Source organism: Mirounga leonina, unplaced genomic scaffold (genome assembly GCF_011800145.1).
Source record: "Mirounga leonina isolate KUSES-001 unplaced genomic scaffold, KU_Mleo_1.0 Mir_53, whole genome shotgun sequence".
Classification (NCBI taxonomy): Eukaryota; Metazoa; Chordata; class Mammalia; order Carnivora; family Phocidae; genus Mirounga; species Mirounga leonina.
In genome coordinates this window covers 62,303,358-62,323,998 of record NW_023270807.1, presented here as the reverse complement: position 1 = coordinate 62,323,998, position 20,641 = coordinate 62,303,358, and the positions used below count along the sequence as shown (strand labels likewise).

The 20,641-nt window shown below is 38.4% G+C and overlaps 1 protein-coding gene and 1 long non-coding RNA gene across 6 annotated transcripts in view; both read left to right on the top strand.

The window, feature by feature from the left end:
- Positions 1–8,326, top strand: part of ATG5 (autophagy related 5) — a 132,001-nt gene extending 123,675 nt beyond the window's left edge. For 4 of the 5 annotated variants that reach the window (XM_034991700.1, XM_034991697.1, XM_034991698.1 and 1 more), the window contains one exon: positions 5,824–8,326. In XM_034991700.1, coding sequence (XP_034847591.1) covers positions 5,824–5,960 — 137 coding nt within the window. In that variant the 3' untranslated portion in view covers positions 5,961–8,326. The remainder of the gene's footprint in view (positions 1–5,823) is intronic. The other variant, XM_034991702.1, reaches the window with a different exon arrangement.
- LOC118001552 lies at positions 1,590–4,914 on the top strand. The gene is made up of 2 exons (XR_004676730.1): positions 1,590–2,457; positions 4,869–4,914. It is a non-coding gene; the product is annotated as an uncharacterized LOC118001552 (long non-coding RNA).
- Positions 8,327–20,641: the final 12,315 nt, after the last annotated feature.

Here is a 20,641-nt window from a genome sequence, read left to right as displayed (position 1 = left end):
ATCTGAAGTCTATTAAATAACGTAACAGTAACACAGTAGGGCTCATTTGACTTGTCAGTGATATGCTTTACTAAATATACATGTTGAGAGCACTACTAATTTAATTCAGAGGGTTTACAATGCTTAAGGAATTTTTTAAACTGTCATTCTGTTGTTTGCATAATAATTGAGTGTTTGGGTTTTTGTTGTATGTAATCTTTCTTTTTTTTTTTAGCACATTCATAAAATTTATGTGCCACAGTGCATAATAATGGGACTGAATAATTCAGAGTGTATATTAACATTAGGCCAAATTCTCACAGCACTTTGCATGCTAATCACATAATTGAATCCATGGTTTTATATATCTTTTGATACCTCTTAGTACTGAAAGAATTACCTTATTCCCATGACTTTGTATTATAGGAAAAGAGTTACAATGAGTGTTTACTTTTTGTTACTAAACCATGATCTTTTAAAAACTAGTCTTTTGTCTTCACTTACTCTATAATATTTTCAACACTCTTGTGTTTTTGGGGAGTGAGCAGGAGGGAGGAGTGGGGAAGAAAGTCAGTAATTTCACTGGGTTCCTACTGGGTCCAAGCCTTGTGTTAGGCTGTGTGCTAAGTGCTCTACTTGGATATCTCACTTAATCTCCCTGCAACCCTGGAGATTAGAATTCCTTATCCACACTATGAAAGGAGGAAACTGAGACTCAGAAGATTAAATGATTTGTGTAAAAATTCAAAACTAGTGAATTATGCTAGTTTGAACTCTGAAATATTTTGCTGTTTAAGCATAAAAGATTCATATAGAACTGTAAGACATGCTAGTGATCCTCTGTTGTAGAACATGGTTTACAAACTGACCCATGGAGTCATATCAGGAATTAACCATGGGTTGTAAGTCAGCAAGCAGCAGGATTTGGGAGATGCGCAATCCTACATCAACCAAAGCTGCCCCACCCTCCCCTGTATTATATACTGGGTTTCTGCATAAGACTTTATTTAAGGGCAATTCTACACCCTTATTATCGTAAGATTTATTTAAGGGAACATTTATCCCAGAGTTTGATTCAGAAGGTCTGGAGAGGGGCCCAGCTTATATATTTTTTAAAATTTCCCAAATGATTCTGATCGTCAACCAGATTTGCAAACCATGGATGTACACAGACTCCTTCATTTTATATATAAGGAGACATCCTGAAAGAGATCTGAGGCCTACTCAAGAGTCCTTCATTACCAGAAGGGGAATTCAGCTTGCCTGCCTCCCGATTCATCTTCCAGTAGCACCTTGTTAACCAACAGTGCACAGTTGGCCCTTGTTCCTTTCTGGCTCATTTATATATATATTTTAATCTTTTTATTATTTTTTAAATTTCATTTATTTTGACGGGGGGTAAGGGGAGAGAAGGAGAGAATGAATCCCAAGGAGGCTCCACACCCCCAGCATGGAGCTTGACAACCGAGGCTCAGTCTCACGACTCTGAGATCATGACCTGAGCCAAAATCAAGAGTTGGATGCTAACCGACTGAGCCACCCAGGTGCCCTTATGTCTCATTTATATTATGTATATCATTATAGTCATAGTGTATATTTTGTATATACACACACTTGTATATAGGCATCATTTTTTTATATATACATAAGAAGTTACCATTGTTTTAAGTTCATAATTTTCATTAATGACTTGTGTGGCTAATACAAATTTTCTTTTTACTTCCATATGTAATTCTTTACCGTTCTAATCAAACAACCAACATCTGTCTGAATATATTTTTCTTAAAATGTCACACAGCTCTAAAAATGTTCACTTTAAAGTAGATGCTAGTTAAGAATTGGGTTTGTTTTTATTAGGCTGTTGGTGATAATACAAAATTATGTGATATATTTACATTTTTATCTTCTTTTAGAATCCTTAGATTTATAAGTAAGATAAATATAAGAAATGAATTTTTTTTTAAGATTTTATTTATTTATTTGACAGAGAGACAGCGAGAAAGGGAACACAAGCAGGGGGAGTGGGAGAGGGAGAAGCAGGCTTCCCGCGGAGCAGGGAGCCCAGTGTGGGGCACGATCCCAGGACCCTGGGATCATGACCTGAGCCAAAGGCAGATACTTAATGATTGAGACACCAAGTTGCCCCAGAAATGAAATTTTATTATATTCTTTGTGTTGATATATGATTTTCTTGGACTTAATATCTAACTCTTAAAGTAAGTTGAATTCCTCCTCTACCTAATGAAAATAGTGTCTCTGATTTTATTTTTCTGTCCTTTCCTTAATTTATAAACCCAAAGTATTTATGAAGACTATCCTTATATTTACAAGATGAATTAAAACAATTAGGTTTAAAAATTGCTACGTGAACATTTTACAAAATAATGACATATGCTTTTCAAAATTGTCAAGGTTAAGAAAAGCAGAAACTATCCACTATTAAATGCATGTGTGATTCCTGGACTGGATCCTAGATAGGTGAGAGAAATAATTGGGATAGTTGATAAAATTTGAAATGCTTACACAGTAATATTATATCAGTTAATTTTTTTATTTTGATGACTGTATTATGGTTATGTAAAAGAATATCCTTATTAGCAAGTACACACTAACATTTAGGGGGAAAGGGCTCAGTATTTCTAATTTACTCTCAGATGATTCAGAAAATAATTGTATACATACAGAATGATAAGGCAAATGGGGCAAAATGTAAGCAGTTGATGAATCTAGGTGAAGGGGAATTCCTTGTACTACTCTTGCAACTTTTCCAGAGTTTGAAATTATATCAAAATCAGAGTTACCCCCCAAAAGTGCTCTGTATGAGAGAATTTCATATAGAACTAGTTCACTTGATTACTGTCTCAAATGTTTGCCTACTTTTAAAGCATCACGCTACCTTTTTAAAAAAACCTGAGTGGGTGAGGTGTGGTATAACATTCTTCTCCTGAGTCATTTGCTTTGTAGTGATATATTTCTAATTCCCAAGTATTAAATTCTCTAGATTCCCATTTTGAAACACAAAAACATATTTACCAAAAACATGATTTACTTTAACAATATCAAGTGTTTCCTTTCTACTCTTAGGAAAACAAGAAACATCTTGCCAATTCTTCACTGCTTCGTTCTGTTCTGTTATCACCAAAATGTCTATCATGCTCTGTTGTTCTCTATGGTAGTATGAGTTCAGGTGATGGTGTATGTACTTCTTGGCTTATCTGGAAACATTTTGACTTTTTATTATTTTAATAACCAAAACAGTCTTTATAGGTAGAGCTCTTCTACTTAATAGTGGCAGCCATCAGAAACTATTCTCTACACATTAATTTTGGTCATGTCTTCTGGTGGTGTCTTCTGCCAGCAACAAGATTATCCAAGCTCTGAAAACATTGACTGATTACTACTAGGTGTTGGGCACCATGCTAGGCACTGGGGATATAGTGATGAATAAGAGGGAAAATTTAGTTAAGAGTTCCAAGGGAACTGCTCTTCCATTCTAAGTATTCCTCTGGTGGCAGTTGTGTTAATGGGGGAAGTTTGAAAACAACAAAGATAAATATACACAGTGAAGTATTTGGATAAATGTAGGCAGTGACAAAATATATATTTAAGATCTTAAACTGTTGTGTTGGGGAATATGACAGTCCTAGATGCATTTCCATAGTTGTCTGAGTTTAATGACACTTTTATGTTACATATTAAAAGTGACCCCAATTTAAATCAGAGAATCAGTGCTGCTTATTCAGGTCTCTGATAACATGATTTGTTAGGTTTGTTTTACAAGGTATTTGAATAGTGCTGATGTTCTCCACCTTATATTGTACAACTCAGACTCCCATCGATACTTTTGTAACAGGGTTGGTCTTTTGCCTTTCAAACACACTATGCATGAGTGGATTGTATGCCATATTGTATTTGCTCTCACACTTAAATATTGCTTTAGAAACAATATTTTGGATCTTGAGTTGAGACTTGTTTCTTATACTCTGTTTCAGAGTATCCAAAGGTAGCTCTGGCTTAAGGAAAAATTTTACAGTTAAGGAACTCTTACACCACTGCTCTTTCATTTTTTGACTCAGTGCTAAGTAGGAGGAAGATTCTGAGAATATTAAAATATTTCAAAGAAATATACATAAGAATATGAAGAGAACTATACCGGAAGTGTTTTCAAATATTCTAAGAAAGATTTAATGCAGTGAAACCTTGGCAATCTAGAACTAACAGAGAATGAATCATTCCAGATAGCTGAGGGTTTACCCATTTGAATACCAACAATTTAAAATATTCTCAGAGTACGAATACCATGCTTTCTATAGTCTATAGTATATTGCTTAATCTTTTATTTATAGATGATTCCCATCATTATGAAAATCAGTCATTGTATTAGCACTGTGATCGCAGCTGTGTAAAAAGTATGTGTAGATACAACAAAAATTGTCAGAAAAATCAAAACCTGAAAGCATTTTTTTAGGGGAGAAGTATTAGGAGGCCATGTTTTTTTCCAAAATTGTTTTAAAGTACGGCAGTGATTCAGGGGTTTGTTTTGGGACTTCTGCTCATGTTTGGGATTGAGAGTGTGTTTATTAAAAGCTTTGTATATTTGGCATCATTTTATCAATTCTCTGTAGTGTCTTTGTGTCTTCTCTTATTGTCAATCTATTGGACTGTCACCTCCCAGGACTTGTGCTGCCTCTAAGGGGGAGTTTAAATACTTCTTTAAAAGGGTCTCTTGTTTCAGGCGCCAGCCACGCCATTTTCACCATACCTCATCAGCCCATCTTGCCTGGGCATTAGAGCACTAGGGATGAACAGAGAAGAAAGGGGGAAAGGAGGGTATTTCCCTCTCCTGCAGTTCCCTGAGCTCTGTTTCCTTCCTTGTCTCTTGTCTCCAGGAAGCTGAGAAGTTTAGACATTGTATTTTGGAGAGATTAAGAGAGACAAACCAAGAAGTGTGCTGGAGGAGTGACACAAAGTTTCTTGAAGGTTCTGTTTTGCTTTCAAAAAGGGAATTTGGTTTTGCTTTCTTTGTTTTCCTATAACAACCAAAGAAATGGTTAGGAGGGAACTGCTGTTTACTGTAAAAGTTGTTAGTACATCATATCAGAATCATAAAAGACACACAATTCACCTTAAATCTGTAGTAAAATTTGAAGTTGAAAGAAAAGTGTGAATTGCAGCACTCTTTTAATTAGCAAATGGGTGTTAACAGAAATCAGTTTTCGTGACTCTAAAACAGGAATCCTGAGTCAGACTCTTAGTTCCTTCCCATTAGAACTATAACTCCGTGTCTCTAAAACTTTCTGATAGATATTTGAACAACTTGATTGAAAATTAACCTACAGCTCCCATCTGTTTCATTAAACATCTTCCTAAACACTGATCTTATTTTTGATGATTTCTAGTCATATTTCTATTTTACATATTTTAAATATGTATTGACCTACTTCATATACCTGTCATATTTAATAACCATATAGTACAGTTCTTAATGTGTAACTAAAATAAATTTTGGTCAGTGGGTACAATGGGCTGTTTTCTCCACTATAGTTTCATTAACGTCAATCTTAGGTAAGCACAGTAATTAAGAAAGAATGAATACTTTCACATATGGCAACAGAATTTTTATCAGAATTCATTGCAACCCTCAGGTTTCTGTTTTGGGTGATACATATTGCAACATTTGAACTTTCTCCATGTCCACATTTCCTGCTCAGGAGACAGACCAGGTTTAACCTGTTAAAGCTGTTAAACCCATTTACCTCACCGAGGATTCTCAAAAGGCAACAGATTATTTTTTCTTCTGTCTTGACCCTTTCTCATTACTGTTGGATTTCTTTCTTGGAATAGATGGAGAAAAAAAGAATCAAGTGATGATTCATGGAATTGAGCCAATGTTGGAAACACCTCTGCAGTGGCTGAGTGAACATCTGAGCTACCCAGATAATTTTCTTCATATTAGTATCATCCCACAACCAACAGACTGAAGGATCAACTCTGTGCCTGAACGGAATCACCCTTAAACAGGATTTACCAGAGCATGTCACCCTTCTGTTTCAATCAGGTTTGGTGGAGGCAACCTGACCAGAAACACTACTACAAGCCAAACAGGAAGATGATTCCATGTCAGATAAGGGCACTTGGGCTGGTCTTACTTTGCATCACCACTGCTTTCCTCCACTGCCGTCATTAAACCTCAGCTGCGACATAAAAGACTTCACAGGACCACTGCAAGTCTTCTGTTTTCTTGTAAAATATAATGAAGCCGAAACCTTTGGCCTAAGAAGAAAATGGAAATATGTGCCACTTGATTTGTATTTCTGATTAACAAATAAACAGGGGTATTTCCTAAGGTGACCATGATTGAACTTGAGCTCAAGGGAGTGGAAACATTGGTTTAATTTTCTAGAGAATTAGACTTAAGAAAGTAAAAGAGAAATTCTGTTATCAATAACTTGCAGTAATTTTTTGTAAAAGATCCAATTACAGTAAACCCATCTTTCCTTAATGAAAATTTCCTATGTTTACAGTCTGTCTATTGGTATGCAAACAATCTTGTAACTTTGATAATGAACAGTGAGAGATTTTTAAATAAAGCCTCTAAATATGTTTTGTCATTTAATAACATACGATTTTGTCACTTTTCCAGTACTTTCTGACTCACATACAGCAGATCACTGTTTTTACTCTGTGTTACCATTCAGGCGGGTCGTCACTGACATGGAGTAGATGGAGGACGTAGGATAACTTGTCTCAGGAGCTGTCGTAGAATTTCTTGCTGCCACTTTTTAAGTCTGTGTTCTTTACATGCTAAAGGTATAAATGTTATCATTTATCTTTGCTGTTTTATCACTGTAAACCTGTCAAATCATAGTATGCTAAGCATCTGTATAAGATAATTTTGGTTTTTTGGGAAAACCCAGTCCTTTCCAAGCTAGTGGTTTTCATTGGCTTCAGGTCTAATATTTCACTGTGTCCCCTGGCAGCCAGTCTTTGAAGTCTAAAGATTACCAGTCTCCTGACTGTAGTAGCTTTTCCTCAACTTTACCAAAAATATTCAGACGTTCCTGAAGTTCTTATACAGTATAAGGATATTTTTGCTGCACTTTATTACCATGCTGCTGGGGTTCTACCAGCTGAACATACTTGTGCATCACACTGTTTCTTGTGAGCTAGCTTGCTGTCCACATGGAATGTCTACCCATTTGAATATGCTAAAAGACATAGTATCATACAATAATGGTTTTAGATTCCATAATAAAAATGAAAGTTTTTCTTATAAAAATTGTACAGATGTCAAAGTGAGATCCTGCTAGTGCTCACTGCTTCCTTTTTCCTTTTGTGATTTCCACTGATTAATGATAGTATATTTATTCACAGAATGGAATAAAGTTAGTCAAAGATCAGATATTCTGGAGTGGAATGGATAAGCCTCAATCAAGAGAAACAGGGTACCAACGTGAGAAAATTCAACATAATTGGCAAATGTCAATAAAATGAAAAGTGCCATTTTAGTAAAGGCAGAAAAAAATAACAATATTTGAGCTACTTAAGGACAAAAAACCCACTGACTTGTATTTTTTCAAAAGAGGTTGATCTGAATATGATTATTCACATTAAAAGTGTTTATTCGTCTATTCAGTTTGGGGGTTTTCCCCCTTGATGTTTTGACAGACTGAAGTGAGCTTCAGTGAACAAAAGGATCAAAATGCCAGGGAGTGCTAAGCTATGAAGAAGAAAGTGTGGTAAGAACGGTAAGCCATAGTAGTTTTCCACAGACAACACTAGTTTGAGGTTTCTGCAGTGGACTCAAGTGAGCTGCTGATCTTTACTTCCAGATTTGAAAGTAAATTTTATCAAGCCATTACCCGTTGCTACTTGTTCATTATTGCACCAGCATCGTAACTGTAATACTCTGCTCTTGTCCCAGGTAAGTCAAGCCCCAATCCCCAGAGGAAGAATAAACACAGAAATTAGTGCTGGCTTAAATATCTATTTTTGTTTCTTTTTATTTGAATATTTAAATTTTATGGTTTATTAAAAAATTATATAAAATTTTGTGTCTGTCATTATTTCCAGAAGTTGGAAATTGAATTTATATAAAGCAAGTTACCTATTGGAGAACTGATTTAACTTTCCTTAGTCTCATGCTTGTCTAGAAGTTTCTCAAAGAAGTAAAAGTTATGAGGTGTAAGGCTGGAGAGGGCCACAGATCTCTATATGCTTGTTTATAACTCACTCTTGGTAGTGACCCCCCCCCAAGAAAATGAAAATATGTTTTAAAATTATTGACATTGTTAACTAGGAAGGTATAAATTCAGCCTAAATAAAGTAAATCATTGCTTGTCTGTCATAGTGTTGTCTTTCATTTGGATGACCTAAGTTCTGACCATGGATAGAGTTGAATTGACAAGCACCTTACGTATCTAGAGACCCAAAGTAGCCTGCTTGTAATTAAACAGAGTTGACCTCCCAGTCTATAGTGTGGTAATGTATAGACCATATTCCAGTCAGCCAAAGGTGAATCAACGAATGCATTAGTCCTGCTGTATTTATCCCCCGTTTGCTGCAAACTAGATAGGAATTGCTCATTTGCTAAGAAAACAATATACAAGATTTGATATTGAGTGATAGTAACTTTTATTGGCAATCTTTCTAGGGTGTGTTTATTTTTTATAGGCTGGATAACTTTTTCAATTTTCAGAAACTTGGTTTATGTGGGTCATGCCAAAGAATGACAGTCTCGCTTTTTATTTATCATACTATTGATATTTAGGTCTGAGGTAAGTTGGGTTTCCTGTTAGATGTGCTAACATTGTTGAAATAGTAGAATCTTGGGGTATGATAGGAAAAAATCAACTGTGATCGTATTTGTAGTCAATCCCATTCATAGTCAGTGGGATGGAATCAAGTCAAAATACTTATCTGTCTCTCTTGAGTTCTGTCATCCTCCTAAGTGTTTTCTAAATTTATCCCCTTCCAGGTCTGAGAGTATTAAAAATTACCCATGGGAGTCTTGAAAATGAGAGAAGCATGCCTCTTTTTAGATAATTTGAGATTGAATGACACTTTTAATTATAAAAATTCATTTACCATATAGCTTTATTTGACAAAAGAATACTTTAAATTCTCTCAAGTGCGAATTACAAGTTTGATTCTTTTTTTTTAAAGATTTATTTATTAAAGACAGTGTGTGCGTGCAGCAGAAGAGAAGGGTAGAGGGAGAAAGAAACTTAAGCAGACTCCCTGTTGAGCGCTGATCCCAATGCAGGGCTCCATCTCATGACCCTGAGATCATTAACTGAGCTGAAACCAGGAGACAGATGCTTAACTGGCTGCGCCACCCAGGCTCCCCACAAAGTTTGATTCTTTATACTTATTAGCAAAAGTAATAGTACTGTGGAATCTCATAAGCATAGTAATCATAGAGTGTAAAAGGACTCAATTTTTAGATCCTTTAAATGCGCTCATTAAGTGTTTAGGTTTTTAAATACTTAACTATTCTTGTTAACTGAGAGTGTGTTAGAATGATCCACAGTGAGATAAAGACAAATCTGAAGATTTAGGAACGTCGGTATGCTTTGATATAACCATTGGTTCTTCTTAAAGTGATGAATTTGGCTTTCCCTCTGTAGCATCCCCACCCCCACTTCACAAGGATAAATAAAACACAACCAGGCTGTTTCCTCTTTGTTTTCCCTGGTTCTTAGCAGAGTGTCTAGCACATAGTTGGTGCTTTGCAAATGTATATAAAAGAAGAAAAAATTAACTCAGGATTATTTAATGACACTTTAAAATCAGTGTTGTATTTTTCTGCTAAAAATACCCACTATAAAAATAGGAAGAACCTAGTCGTTCAGAAATCAACATACAAAGTACAGTTGGTATGGGTTTGCATTACTGTGAAGACTTGCTGACTCAAACCAGCTACTTTCAGCAGGAACCACTGTGGATCAGATCCTTGCATCAGTCCACATTCATTTTAGTTGCAGAGTAGACCACAGTACATAGCTTTTATTTCTACATCACTCTAATTTAAGCAGCCCCTAAAGCTGGAGCTATTCTCATCAAGCATCTGGACGTATTTATTAATTTTGACCTTTTCATAGATGAGTGGTTTGTGTCTTGCTCTTGCCTCCAGTCTTTACTTCTGAAAATGTAATACATTTTTAGCAAGGGAAATGTTAGACCTGTGAGCAAGGTAGACTGTTAGAACCCTGTTCATGAAAAGCTTTAAGAGAAATACATAGCTTTCAATCTTTTAAATTGGGTGAAAGAAGAGGTCTACCTGCTTTAGCATTTACTTAGAAAATGCTGTCTTTTTTTTTTTTTTTTTGTAACATTTACTGTGGTTTATAATAAATATCTGTGTGGAATTTGTTTCTCACACTTGAGCATGAACTCCATAAGAACAGAGACCAGGTCTGTTTGGCCCAGTATTGTATTCCCAAGACCCAGCACTGTACCTGAAACAATGGACTGTACTAAATACTTGTTGAGGAAAATACCTGTTGAGGAAAAACCTGTATGACATATCTCACTTTTAGAGTCCAAAATACATTGCCATGTTAAAGGCAGTGAGAAGTTGTAAGGTTATGAGAGCTATTTGATCCAGCATCTCCCAGACTTTTTTCACTATAGGATTCCCCCGCCCCCAGTACCACATCATATTGAAAACTAGTTTGAAAATGCTACTTGAATCATTAGGTTGTAATGACCTAGAGTTTATAGCAGAAGGCTTATTCCTCCTTTTCTGACAACTCTGTTTGAAAGACGCTCTCAAGCTTCCGACTCCACAAACAAAATGTCACTAGACTTTTCATTCCTTCCTCTAGATATGCCCCCATTTTGTCAGTGTTGCTCTTAAAACTCAGTCAGCAAGCATATAGTAAGTATCGAATACATGTCAACGTGTGTGCAGAGAGAGGATGCGATAGTTTAGGATTTATAATGCCAGTACAGGGTAGGCGGTCAGCTGCTCATCAGTGCTGTAATTTGGCAGCGCACATTCAAAGTTAGATTTAGTAAAATGGCCGAGAACCGTAAAGTTCTCTACAAAATGTTCAAATAGAAAAACTAAGGTAAGTGGTCAATGGATTGGAGAAGACTCACTTCTCAGTCCTTAGGTATTAGTTAAGTAGAAATCAGAGGTGAATAATTTCTCTCAAGGAGCCACCATAGAGCTAGCCAAAAGAGCTATGGAGCTGAAATGTGGCATTCTAGGAACAGAATCACTAACAGCCCCAAAGGGAATGCCTAAGGCCAAGCAGAGAAGGCTGGCTTCGTGGGTACGTGGCCCTGGCAGATGGCAGGCACTTCTGATTTCTAGGGGGATACTGTACTTGTGTGGGATGGGATAACTGTCTGTTTGTGTTGTTTAGGGGACATTTTCCAAATAAGTTATGTTGCTGAAAGCTTACATCCATTAACCTAGCTGTTGATATTTTTGTTACTCAGAATTGTTGGTTTTTAGCTTTCTTTTCCAGAGACAGTAACTCAGTGACCTATTAACTGTATCTGATCCATTTTGTGCAGGCCTAGAGAAGAATTTCATCCCCTGACTGCTGGCCTTTTTCTGGATATGCCATCTCAACCACACCTCCCTTAAGAATTTGGTCATTCCTAGTGCCCGTATTTCTATAGCTCCTTTTGTCATGGTTCTGAAATGAATTATAATTTTAATATGAAATATCAATTTATCCTGGTATCTCTGATCTGTGATGATGCTAAGATTCAGGTGTGACAGAGAAAGACCTCTGAAGGTATCAACTGGAGCCAACTTTAGATGAGGAAAAGCCAAGTTGGGTGTGTGTGTACACACAGACATACAAAGATCATGTGGAGCAAATCAAATAAAAATTAAGTTACTTTTGGACTGTACCATGCTTTACCATTAGAGTAAAAAAAAAAAAATAGAAATGTCAGATAAGTTGTGATTAGTAATAATCCAACCCAGATGTATGGTAGACATATTTCGTTATAGGCAGACCAAAGCCCACACGTTAGTTTTTAAGAAGAATATTTAGGACATCTCATTAAAACCAGTTATTAATTGCTAATTCTGTATTAGTGTAATCTCCCAGATTTTATAGAATTCCACACAATTCATTCATCTATTTAACATTTATTGAGCAATAAATCATGGATGCTCTGGGAGGAATCAAACACAGTGTCTGACCTTAAGGAACCTCTATAAGAGAAGAGAAGACAAAAATAACAATAGAACATAACAGTTAGAAATTGCAATGAGAAAGGTACAAATAAAGCACTATGCGAAAATAGAGCTGAGAAAACTGATTTACTTGAAGCTAACTAGATGCTATCTTGCATGACCTCTCAGAGCTTTTGGCAGTTGTTGATTACATCTTCATTCTTGAAACACTTTCTTCATTGGAGACCACACCCTCCTGGTTTTCCTCCTACCTCAGCCCCTTTCTCGGTTTCTTTTGATGATTCTTCCTGACCCCTAAGTGTTGAAATGTCTCAGGGCTCAGGCTTTGGTCCTCTTTTCTAGCTACAGTTAATACATGAGCTCATCCCATGGTTTTGACACCATCCGTATGTTCTCTCCGATATTAACTTCCGTGAGCTCCAGACTGAACACCCAACCACCTGTTTGGCACCCATTTTAGATGTCTCATAGACAATTCAAATTTTATTTGGTCAAAGCAGAACTTCTGACTTTCCCCTCAACCTGTATTCTTCCTTTCCCATCTTAATAAACACTATCCAGCCCCAAAGCCTATATTTTTACTTCCTCTCTCCTCTTCACATATGTATCTATCAGCAAGTCCTAATGAGCCTACCTTAAAATATACCCTGAATATATTTACTTCTTACCACTTCCACCATTGCCACCTAAGTCTAAGTACCCATCTCACTTGGACTACTGCAGAGCCTCCCATCTAGTCTCATTGCTTCCATTCTTGCTCTTTTTCAGTCTTCAAAATAAAGTGACCTCAAAACATGAGTGACATCATGGCCATTCCTTGATCAGAATGTTCCAGGGTCTTTCTGTGACACACAAAATAGATCTAAAATCCTTACCAAATTCTGCTTGATCTGGTCCCTGCTTCTGACCTCATCACTCAGGCTTTGCTACTTTATTATGTCTACACCGGCCTCCTTGCTCATCTTGTCCTTTGAATATGGCAAGTTCATTCCTCTAGGGCCTCCACATATATATGGCTATGTAGTTAACAGTTATTGAATGTTTACAGTGTCCCAGGGACTGTTTCAAGCATTAGCTCATTTAATTTCAAAGCTCTAAGAGATAGTCTGATAGTATCCCCATGGAGAAACTGAGACATGGGATAATTTAAGTAACTTTACTAACATTATGAGGTGAGTGATAGAGCCAGGATTTAAACCCAGGCAGAATGGGCCCAGGGTCCATTTCCTACAAGAGCCTTGGCTTGCTTTTGGTCTCACAACAGAATGTAAGCTTCATACCTCTAACAGTGCCTGACCTATCACGAGGCCTTACTAAATATGAATTGAATGCATAAGTTTCTATAACATCTACCTGGGTAGGTTATGAAAACCTTCACTGAAGAAGGCTTTTGACCTCGAGCTTAAAGAAAGGGAAATTCTTTAAGAAATTGGAAAGAGGAGTGCCTGGGTCACTCAGTCAGTTAAGCATCTGACTCTTGATTTCGGCTCAGGTCTCGATCTGAGGGTTGTGGGATCAAGCCCTGCCTCAGGCTCTGTGCTCATCAGGGAGTCTGCTTGAGATTCTCTCTCTCCCTCTGCCCTTTCCCCCTGTGCTAATGTGTTTGTGAATGCTCTCTCTCTCTCTCTCTCTACGGTAAATCTTTAAAAAAGAAAAAGAAAAAAGAAATTGGGAAGAGAGGGAAAGAAAGTGAGTGACAGTGAGCCAGGTAGAGCCGCATGATAAAAGCTAAAATGGCCAATAAGGCTGGAACCTGTCACTTGCAGGAAAGAGGGAAAGATAAGACAGGAAAGATATGTTCTGCTCTGACAAGATTATAGAAAGTCTTGTGTACCATGCTAAGGAGATGAGATTGTTTTTGGTGTGCAGTAAGAGCCACTGAATATTTTCAATAGAGCATATGTTCAGAACAACCTTTTGAGGTGATGATGCTGATGGCAGTGTGTAGGGAGGTTTAGAACAGGCTGAGTCTGGGGACCCGTGAGAGAAAGCTGCCATGATCAAGTCATTAACATGTCTTGACTATCACAGTAGCCTCAGAAATGGAGTTCCTACATCCACTCTTGCCCCTGCAATTCCTTTCTTCATCTGGTAGCTGGAAAGATCATTGAAAACTTTAGCTCTGGCCCTGTGGTATTGTGATTTATAATAAGAAATATATGCTTGGTCTTCCCTTTCTGGTGCAGAGCTCCTAAAACCCTTGGAATTTCCTACGTGATGACAGCCATAAAGGTGTCTTTTGTTTGTTGTTGTTGTTGTTGTTGTTGTTGTTAAATTTTACTTATTTATTTGACAGAGAGACACAGCGAGAGAGGGAACACAAGCAGGGGGAGTGGGAGAGGGAGAAGCAGGCTTCCCGCTGAGCAGGGAGCCCGACGTGGGGCTCGATCCCAGGACACTGGGACCATGACCTGAGCCGAAGGCAGACGCTTAACGACTAAGCCACCCAGGCACCCCAAAGGTGTCTTTTGTTATATGAGGCGACCACACCTAAGGATGGGGGTTGCTTGTCAAGAGAACCAACCATGTGATTTGAGGGTTGGAACTTTCAGCCCTACCTCCCTTAACTTCCAGGGAGGAGAGGGGCTGGAGATTGAATCAATCGCCAATAGCCGAAGGCTTAGTCAGGCCTATGTAATAAAGCCTCCATAAAAATACAAAAGGAGATTCGGAGAGCTTCTGGGTTGGTCAACACATGGAGATTGGGGGTGAGAGGCACCCCTTCCCATACACCTTGCCCTATGCATCTCTTCCATCTGTCTATTCCTGAGTTCTAGTTTTTCAAAATAAACTGGTAATGTAGTTAGTAAAATTTCTCCCTGAGTTCTGTGAGCCGCTTTAGCAAATTAATTGAATCCAGTGAGGAGGGGGTCATGGGAACCTCCCATCTACAGCTGGTTTGTCAGAAGAACAGGTGACAACCTGGGCTTATGACTGGCATCTGAAGTCAGGGTAGGGAGACAGTCTTGTGGGGATAAACCCTTAACCTGTGGAATATGACACGATCTGATGCAGTATAGACAGTGTCAGAATTGAGTGGACTTGTACTGACATCCTGTTGGTGTCCAGAGAATTGCTTCTTGGTGGTGTGGGCAAAAAACCCCCCATCCAACAGCACCACATTGGAATTGGTAACCAGGACCATTTTAGGTCCATTTTCTCCTCTGCTTGAAATCTTTAAATGGTTTCCTGTTGTCTTTAGGGTACTCCAGAATCCTTACCATGATGCTGTCTTTGCAAGATCTGGCTTCTCCTCACTAGATTAATTCCCAATACTCTTCTTCTTCATGAACCAACCATATTATACCTCTTTCAGATTCTGAAAAGCATGAAACTCTCTCTTATTACAAACTCTTGCCTGAACTACTTCTTCTTCCTGGAATATCTCCCCTCTCTTATCACTCTCATTTGCTTGCTAATTCCTACTCATCCTTTCTCTCAATTCCTAAGGACTTTCCTCTCCAATTGACCAATCTCTTCCTGGTAGGGTTGCCAGATGTAGCAGATAAAAATACAAAATGCCTGGGATGCCTGGGTGGCTCAGTCGGTTAAGCGTCTTACTTTGGCTCAGGTCATGATCTCAGGGTCCTGGGATTGAGCCTCACGTTGCGCTCTGTGCGCAGCAGGGAGTCTGCCCCTCCCCCAACTCATGCTCTCTCTCTCTCTCTCTCTCTCTCTCTCAAATAAAAATAAAATCTTCTAAAAAAAATACAAGATGCCCAGTTAAAATTGGATTTCAGGTAAGTTATTTTTAGTATAAGTATATCCCATCCAATATTTGGGGCATAGTTATACTAAAAAGAATTTGTTGTTTATCTGAAATTCAACTTTAACTCGATGTCCTGTATTTTATCTGGTAACACTATTCCCTAAACTTGGTTATACAGTAGTCTCCCCTATCCACGGGGTATACATCCCAAGATCCCCAGTGGATGCCTGAAACTAGATAGTACCGAACCCTAAGTATACTATGTTTTTCCTATACATACATAGCTATAATAAAGTTTAATCTATAAATTAGGCACAGTAAGAGATTAACAGTAATTATAATCAAATACAACAATTATAACAATATACTGTATAACAAGTTATGTGAATGTGGTCTATCTCCCTCTCTCAAAATATCTTAATATACTGTACTCAACCTTCTTGTGATGACGTGATGAGATGAAGTGAGGGGAGTGATATAGGTATTGCGCCATAGTGTTAGGCTACTACTGACTTTCTGAGGCTAGGTCAGAAAGTAGATAATCTGCGGGCGCCTGGGTGGCTCAGTTGGTTAAGCGACTGCCTTCGGCTCAGGTCATGATCCTGGAGTCCCTGGATCGAGTCCCGCATCGGGCTCCCTGCTCGGCAGGGAGTCTGCTTCTCCCTCTGACCCTCCTCCCTCTCATGCTCTCTGTCTCTCATTCTCTCTGTCTCAAATAAATAAATAAAATTAAAAAAAAAAAAAAAAAGAAAGTAGATAATCTGCTTCTGGACCACAGCTGACCACAGGTAGCTGAAATCATGGAAAGTGAAACTGTGGATAAGGGATGGATTATTGTACACTCCCCCCGTCCCCAGCTCACTCTACTTTTCTTTGGTATTTATCTCACTTGTATTAATTGCTTCATATTGATGTTACCTGGTGGGTAACCAGACCGCTCTTGAGAAATTTAGTGATGGGGAAAAAAAGATTGTAGCAGAGCTGTTAGCATGGTGGAGAGGAAATGTGTGCTTATGTGTATGTTTTATGCAAGAGGGAGACCTTTGTGTCATTGGTGAAAGGGAAGGAAGCAGTGGAAAAAGAGGGGGTCATCCTGGTAGAAGGGCTAATAGATGGTCTAGGAAGGCGTGGAGGGGATGAATTCAGAAAAGAGGAAGGATGTTTTCACAAGTAAGAGGAGGGTGGGAACAATGACTATTACAGTCTTTTCTGATTGTGACTCTCTCATCTCAAAAAAGTTATACTGTCTTCATTACTTAAGATTATATAGCGTTCACTGAAGGATATAACCTGAATTTGGACATAAGTTAAGGTTTCTTAGTCCAGAGCTTCTCAAACTTTAACAGGATAGTGATCACCACCTGACTGTTGTTTAAATGCAGATTGTGATGAGTAGGTAGGCCAGCACCTGAGCTTCTGCATTTCCAGCAAACACCCAGGGAGTGCTCTTGCTACTGTTCTTAGATTGGCCGTCCTTGCTCTGTGAAGCTTTTTTTTTTTTTTTAATGGCAGCTGAATGTAAATGTTTTACATTTGGCTTAACCTAGTAGTGAAATCTATGCAAGAGAAATTGAATATCCTTTCTCCTGAAGTTAGCTGAACTGTGATTGAAACATATCTTCTCATAAATACTCTCTAGTTTTAAATAACTCAGTTTGCTTATGTGTATCTCAAGCATTAATTCCCTCAGAACTAAGAAAGGAGTTACCTTTGGAATTTGAAACTGTATTGCTTTGGAATGTGAGAAAACAGAAAATTGCTTAAAAGCAGAAAGTGATCTTAGTGAAATATTTATCCAAAGTAATTTATTGATCAGTTATTTATTAGAGGGATCTATTGTTCATTCATTCAAAGGGAAATCTCCTACAGATGTATTAGTATGATTAATTATTAATGGTTGAGATGATTTTTAAATGCTTACATTTAACAGAGTAATGCTTTTTAATAGAAAACCACAATATAATACAAGTGTGCTATTTACAAAATAACTGTAGGATTTATTTTTATAATTAATTCCTACGTTAGAATTAATGAACTATGAGGAACACCGCCTTTTTTCAATCCATTCGTGTACTTCTACCACTTCGTGGAAAGCCTTATTTGAAGAGGATGTTAAAAGCTAGGACTTGTGAGGCAGAATAGCCTCCTGCCCATCACTGGACATGTGATGACAGGTCCTGCAGAAAGCAAAAGGCTCAGAGATAATTCAAGCATAAATCAGAAAAAGAGATTACTGTAACCTGTAGCTAAAACTCAAATTTTTCTTCCTCTGGGATCCTTTTTTAAAGTTCATTTTTAGTTTCGAATACAATGTACATGTACACAATTCAAAAAGTTCCAAGAATGTCCAGTGAAAGTCTCTCTCCTTCCTCCTGTGTCTCCTTCACAGAACTCTCCCCTGTTCACCAGTTTCTTGTGAGACATTTATAACACCTGTGTGTGATATACACACCCCACACATATATAGGGTGACATGCTATACTCACTGCTCTGTAATTCCTATTTTTACTTTATATATTGTTTTATACAAATACCCAGTTTGCTCTATTCTTATTAATCGGTACATAATTGGGTATGATTTTCCGTAATTTTCCCCAAATGTGAATTTTTTCATAAGCAAGGTTATATGCAAATAAATATATTGAGCATTTAGGACCATTAAGGAGGAATGTCAGTAGATGCTTACAGGAAAATCCAATATCCCTCTAAACTCTCTCTTCACACTCCCTGAGACCATATTGAAAGCTTGAAGCCCCTGCTAACTCTAGCCATTCCCACAGTGCTATGAGCCCCTGCTGGGTGTAATAAGACACCAGAACAGGGTAAGGAGAAGATGACATTTGCTCCTGCTTGTCAGCAGACCTACCAGTTGATACCATCAAGACATGCTTCAAGGAACTAAGCTTATATCCTGGCCCTTCGGTGCTTGCAGATGACATTAGGACCATTCAAACCAAGGCTAACATCTGCATGTTTTCCGGAGGACCTCTGATGATGCAAACACAATCATCACCATGTACAAAAATGCAAATCCAGTAGGCACCTGGGAGACCTGACTTGACAACAGTGGTTCTAGGGTTCAACTGGAGTTCCAGCATGACCTTCCTTGTCCATGGATCCAGTCACTCACCCATTCACACACTTTTGAACATTCATTATGTTCCAGGCACAGTTCAAGGTGCTGGGACATAATGATGGGAAGGCAGACAAGGTTCCTGCCTTCAAGGAACTTATGTTTCAGGGGGGCATATCTGAGTCCACCAAGCCTGGCCTCACGTTCTCTCATAACCGCCCCCCCCCCCACACACACCCCTCTTTCCTCTGTAGTCAGCCTGTAAACCTGAATGCTTTGCTCATGGTCTTCACGTCTATATTCATCTACTCATCTTCCAAGGGCTTTAAGTGTCTTCCTTGTGTCCAGCAGGATTTGAAGTGCTTTGTGAGTACTCCATAAAACCAACTGAATGGAGGCCCTGCTCTTGGCATTAAGCCTAAACTTTTATTTAAGTAAACCTTGAATTTTAGACTAGTTTGATATACACAGAAAAGTTGCAAAGATTATACAGAGTTCTCACATACCTATCCTCACCCAGTTCCTCCTGTTGTTAGCACAGATCTGACATTATAATGGCATATTTACATTATAATAGCTTAATTAATAAACCAACACTGATACTTTAAAGTCCAATAATATTAATTAAAATTTGAATCTCTGATTTTCTTAGATTTTTCACTAATTTCATTTTTCTGTTCCAGGGTCTCACCACATGGCAGGTGATTTTTTTTTTTTTTAAAGATTTTATTTATTTATTTGAGAGAGAGAATGAGAGACAGAGAGCACGAGAGGGAAGAGGGTCAGAGGGAGAAGCAGACCCCCGCTGAGCAGGGAGCCCGATGTGGGACTCGATCCCGGGACTCCAGGATCATGACCTGAGCCGAAGGCAGTCGCTTAACCAACTGAGCCACCCAGGCGCCCATGGCAGGTGATTTTTATATCTCCTTAATCTCTCTGGCCTTGTGACAGTCTCTAGTTTTGTTTTTCATGAAGTTTGACAGATCTGAGGAGGACTAGTCAGGTATTTTATAGAGTGTCCCTCTATATGGGTTTGTCTGGTGCTTTCTTCGCAATGGATTACAACAGGGCTACGGGTAATGGGAGGAAGCCCACAGAGGTGAAGGGCCTTTGGCATTACACCACGGCAGGGGGTTTGTGCCCAGCAGGGGACGTGATAGAGACGGCAACCTTGAACATCTGGCAAGAACGGTTTGCCACTCCCCCCCAGAAGGTGATCTTGTTCCCCCTTCCCCTACTCTGTTGTTTGGAAGCAAGTCACTCATGCACACCTCAACCCCTTAAGGGGGTGGAGGCAGGGTGGGGAGAATTAAGCTCCACTTCCTGGGTGTGGGGGTAGTAGCTATATAAATTATTTGAAACTCTTCTGTAAGGAAGACTTATCTCTTCTACCCTATGTATTTATTTAGTCAACCACTTACTTATACCAGTGTAGATTTGTGTATGAATATTTACTGAATGCATTGGATTATAATCTGATAGTAAATTATTTGTTCAAATTACTCCAGCTGTGGCCATTGGTAGCTCTTTCCGGTTGGCTCCTGTGTCCCTTTTGACATGCCCCATCCTTTTGTTTTTTGAGCATTTCTTTACTTTTTGGCACAATTTATGTATTTCCTGCCCTCACCCTAGAATCAGTCATTTCTCCAAGAAGCACTGTTTCCTTTTGTTGGAGAGGCTTACTTTGAAACGCAGGCCTGAGCATCGCCTACCC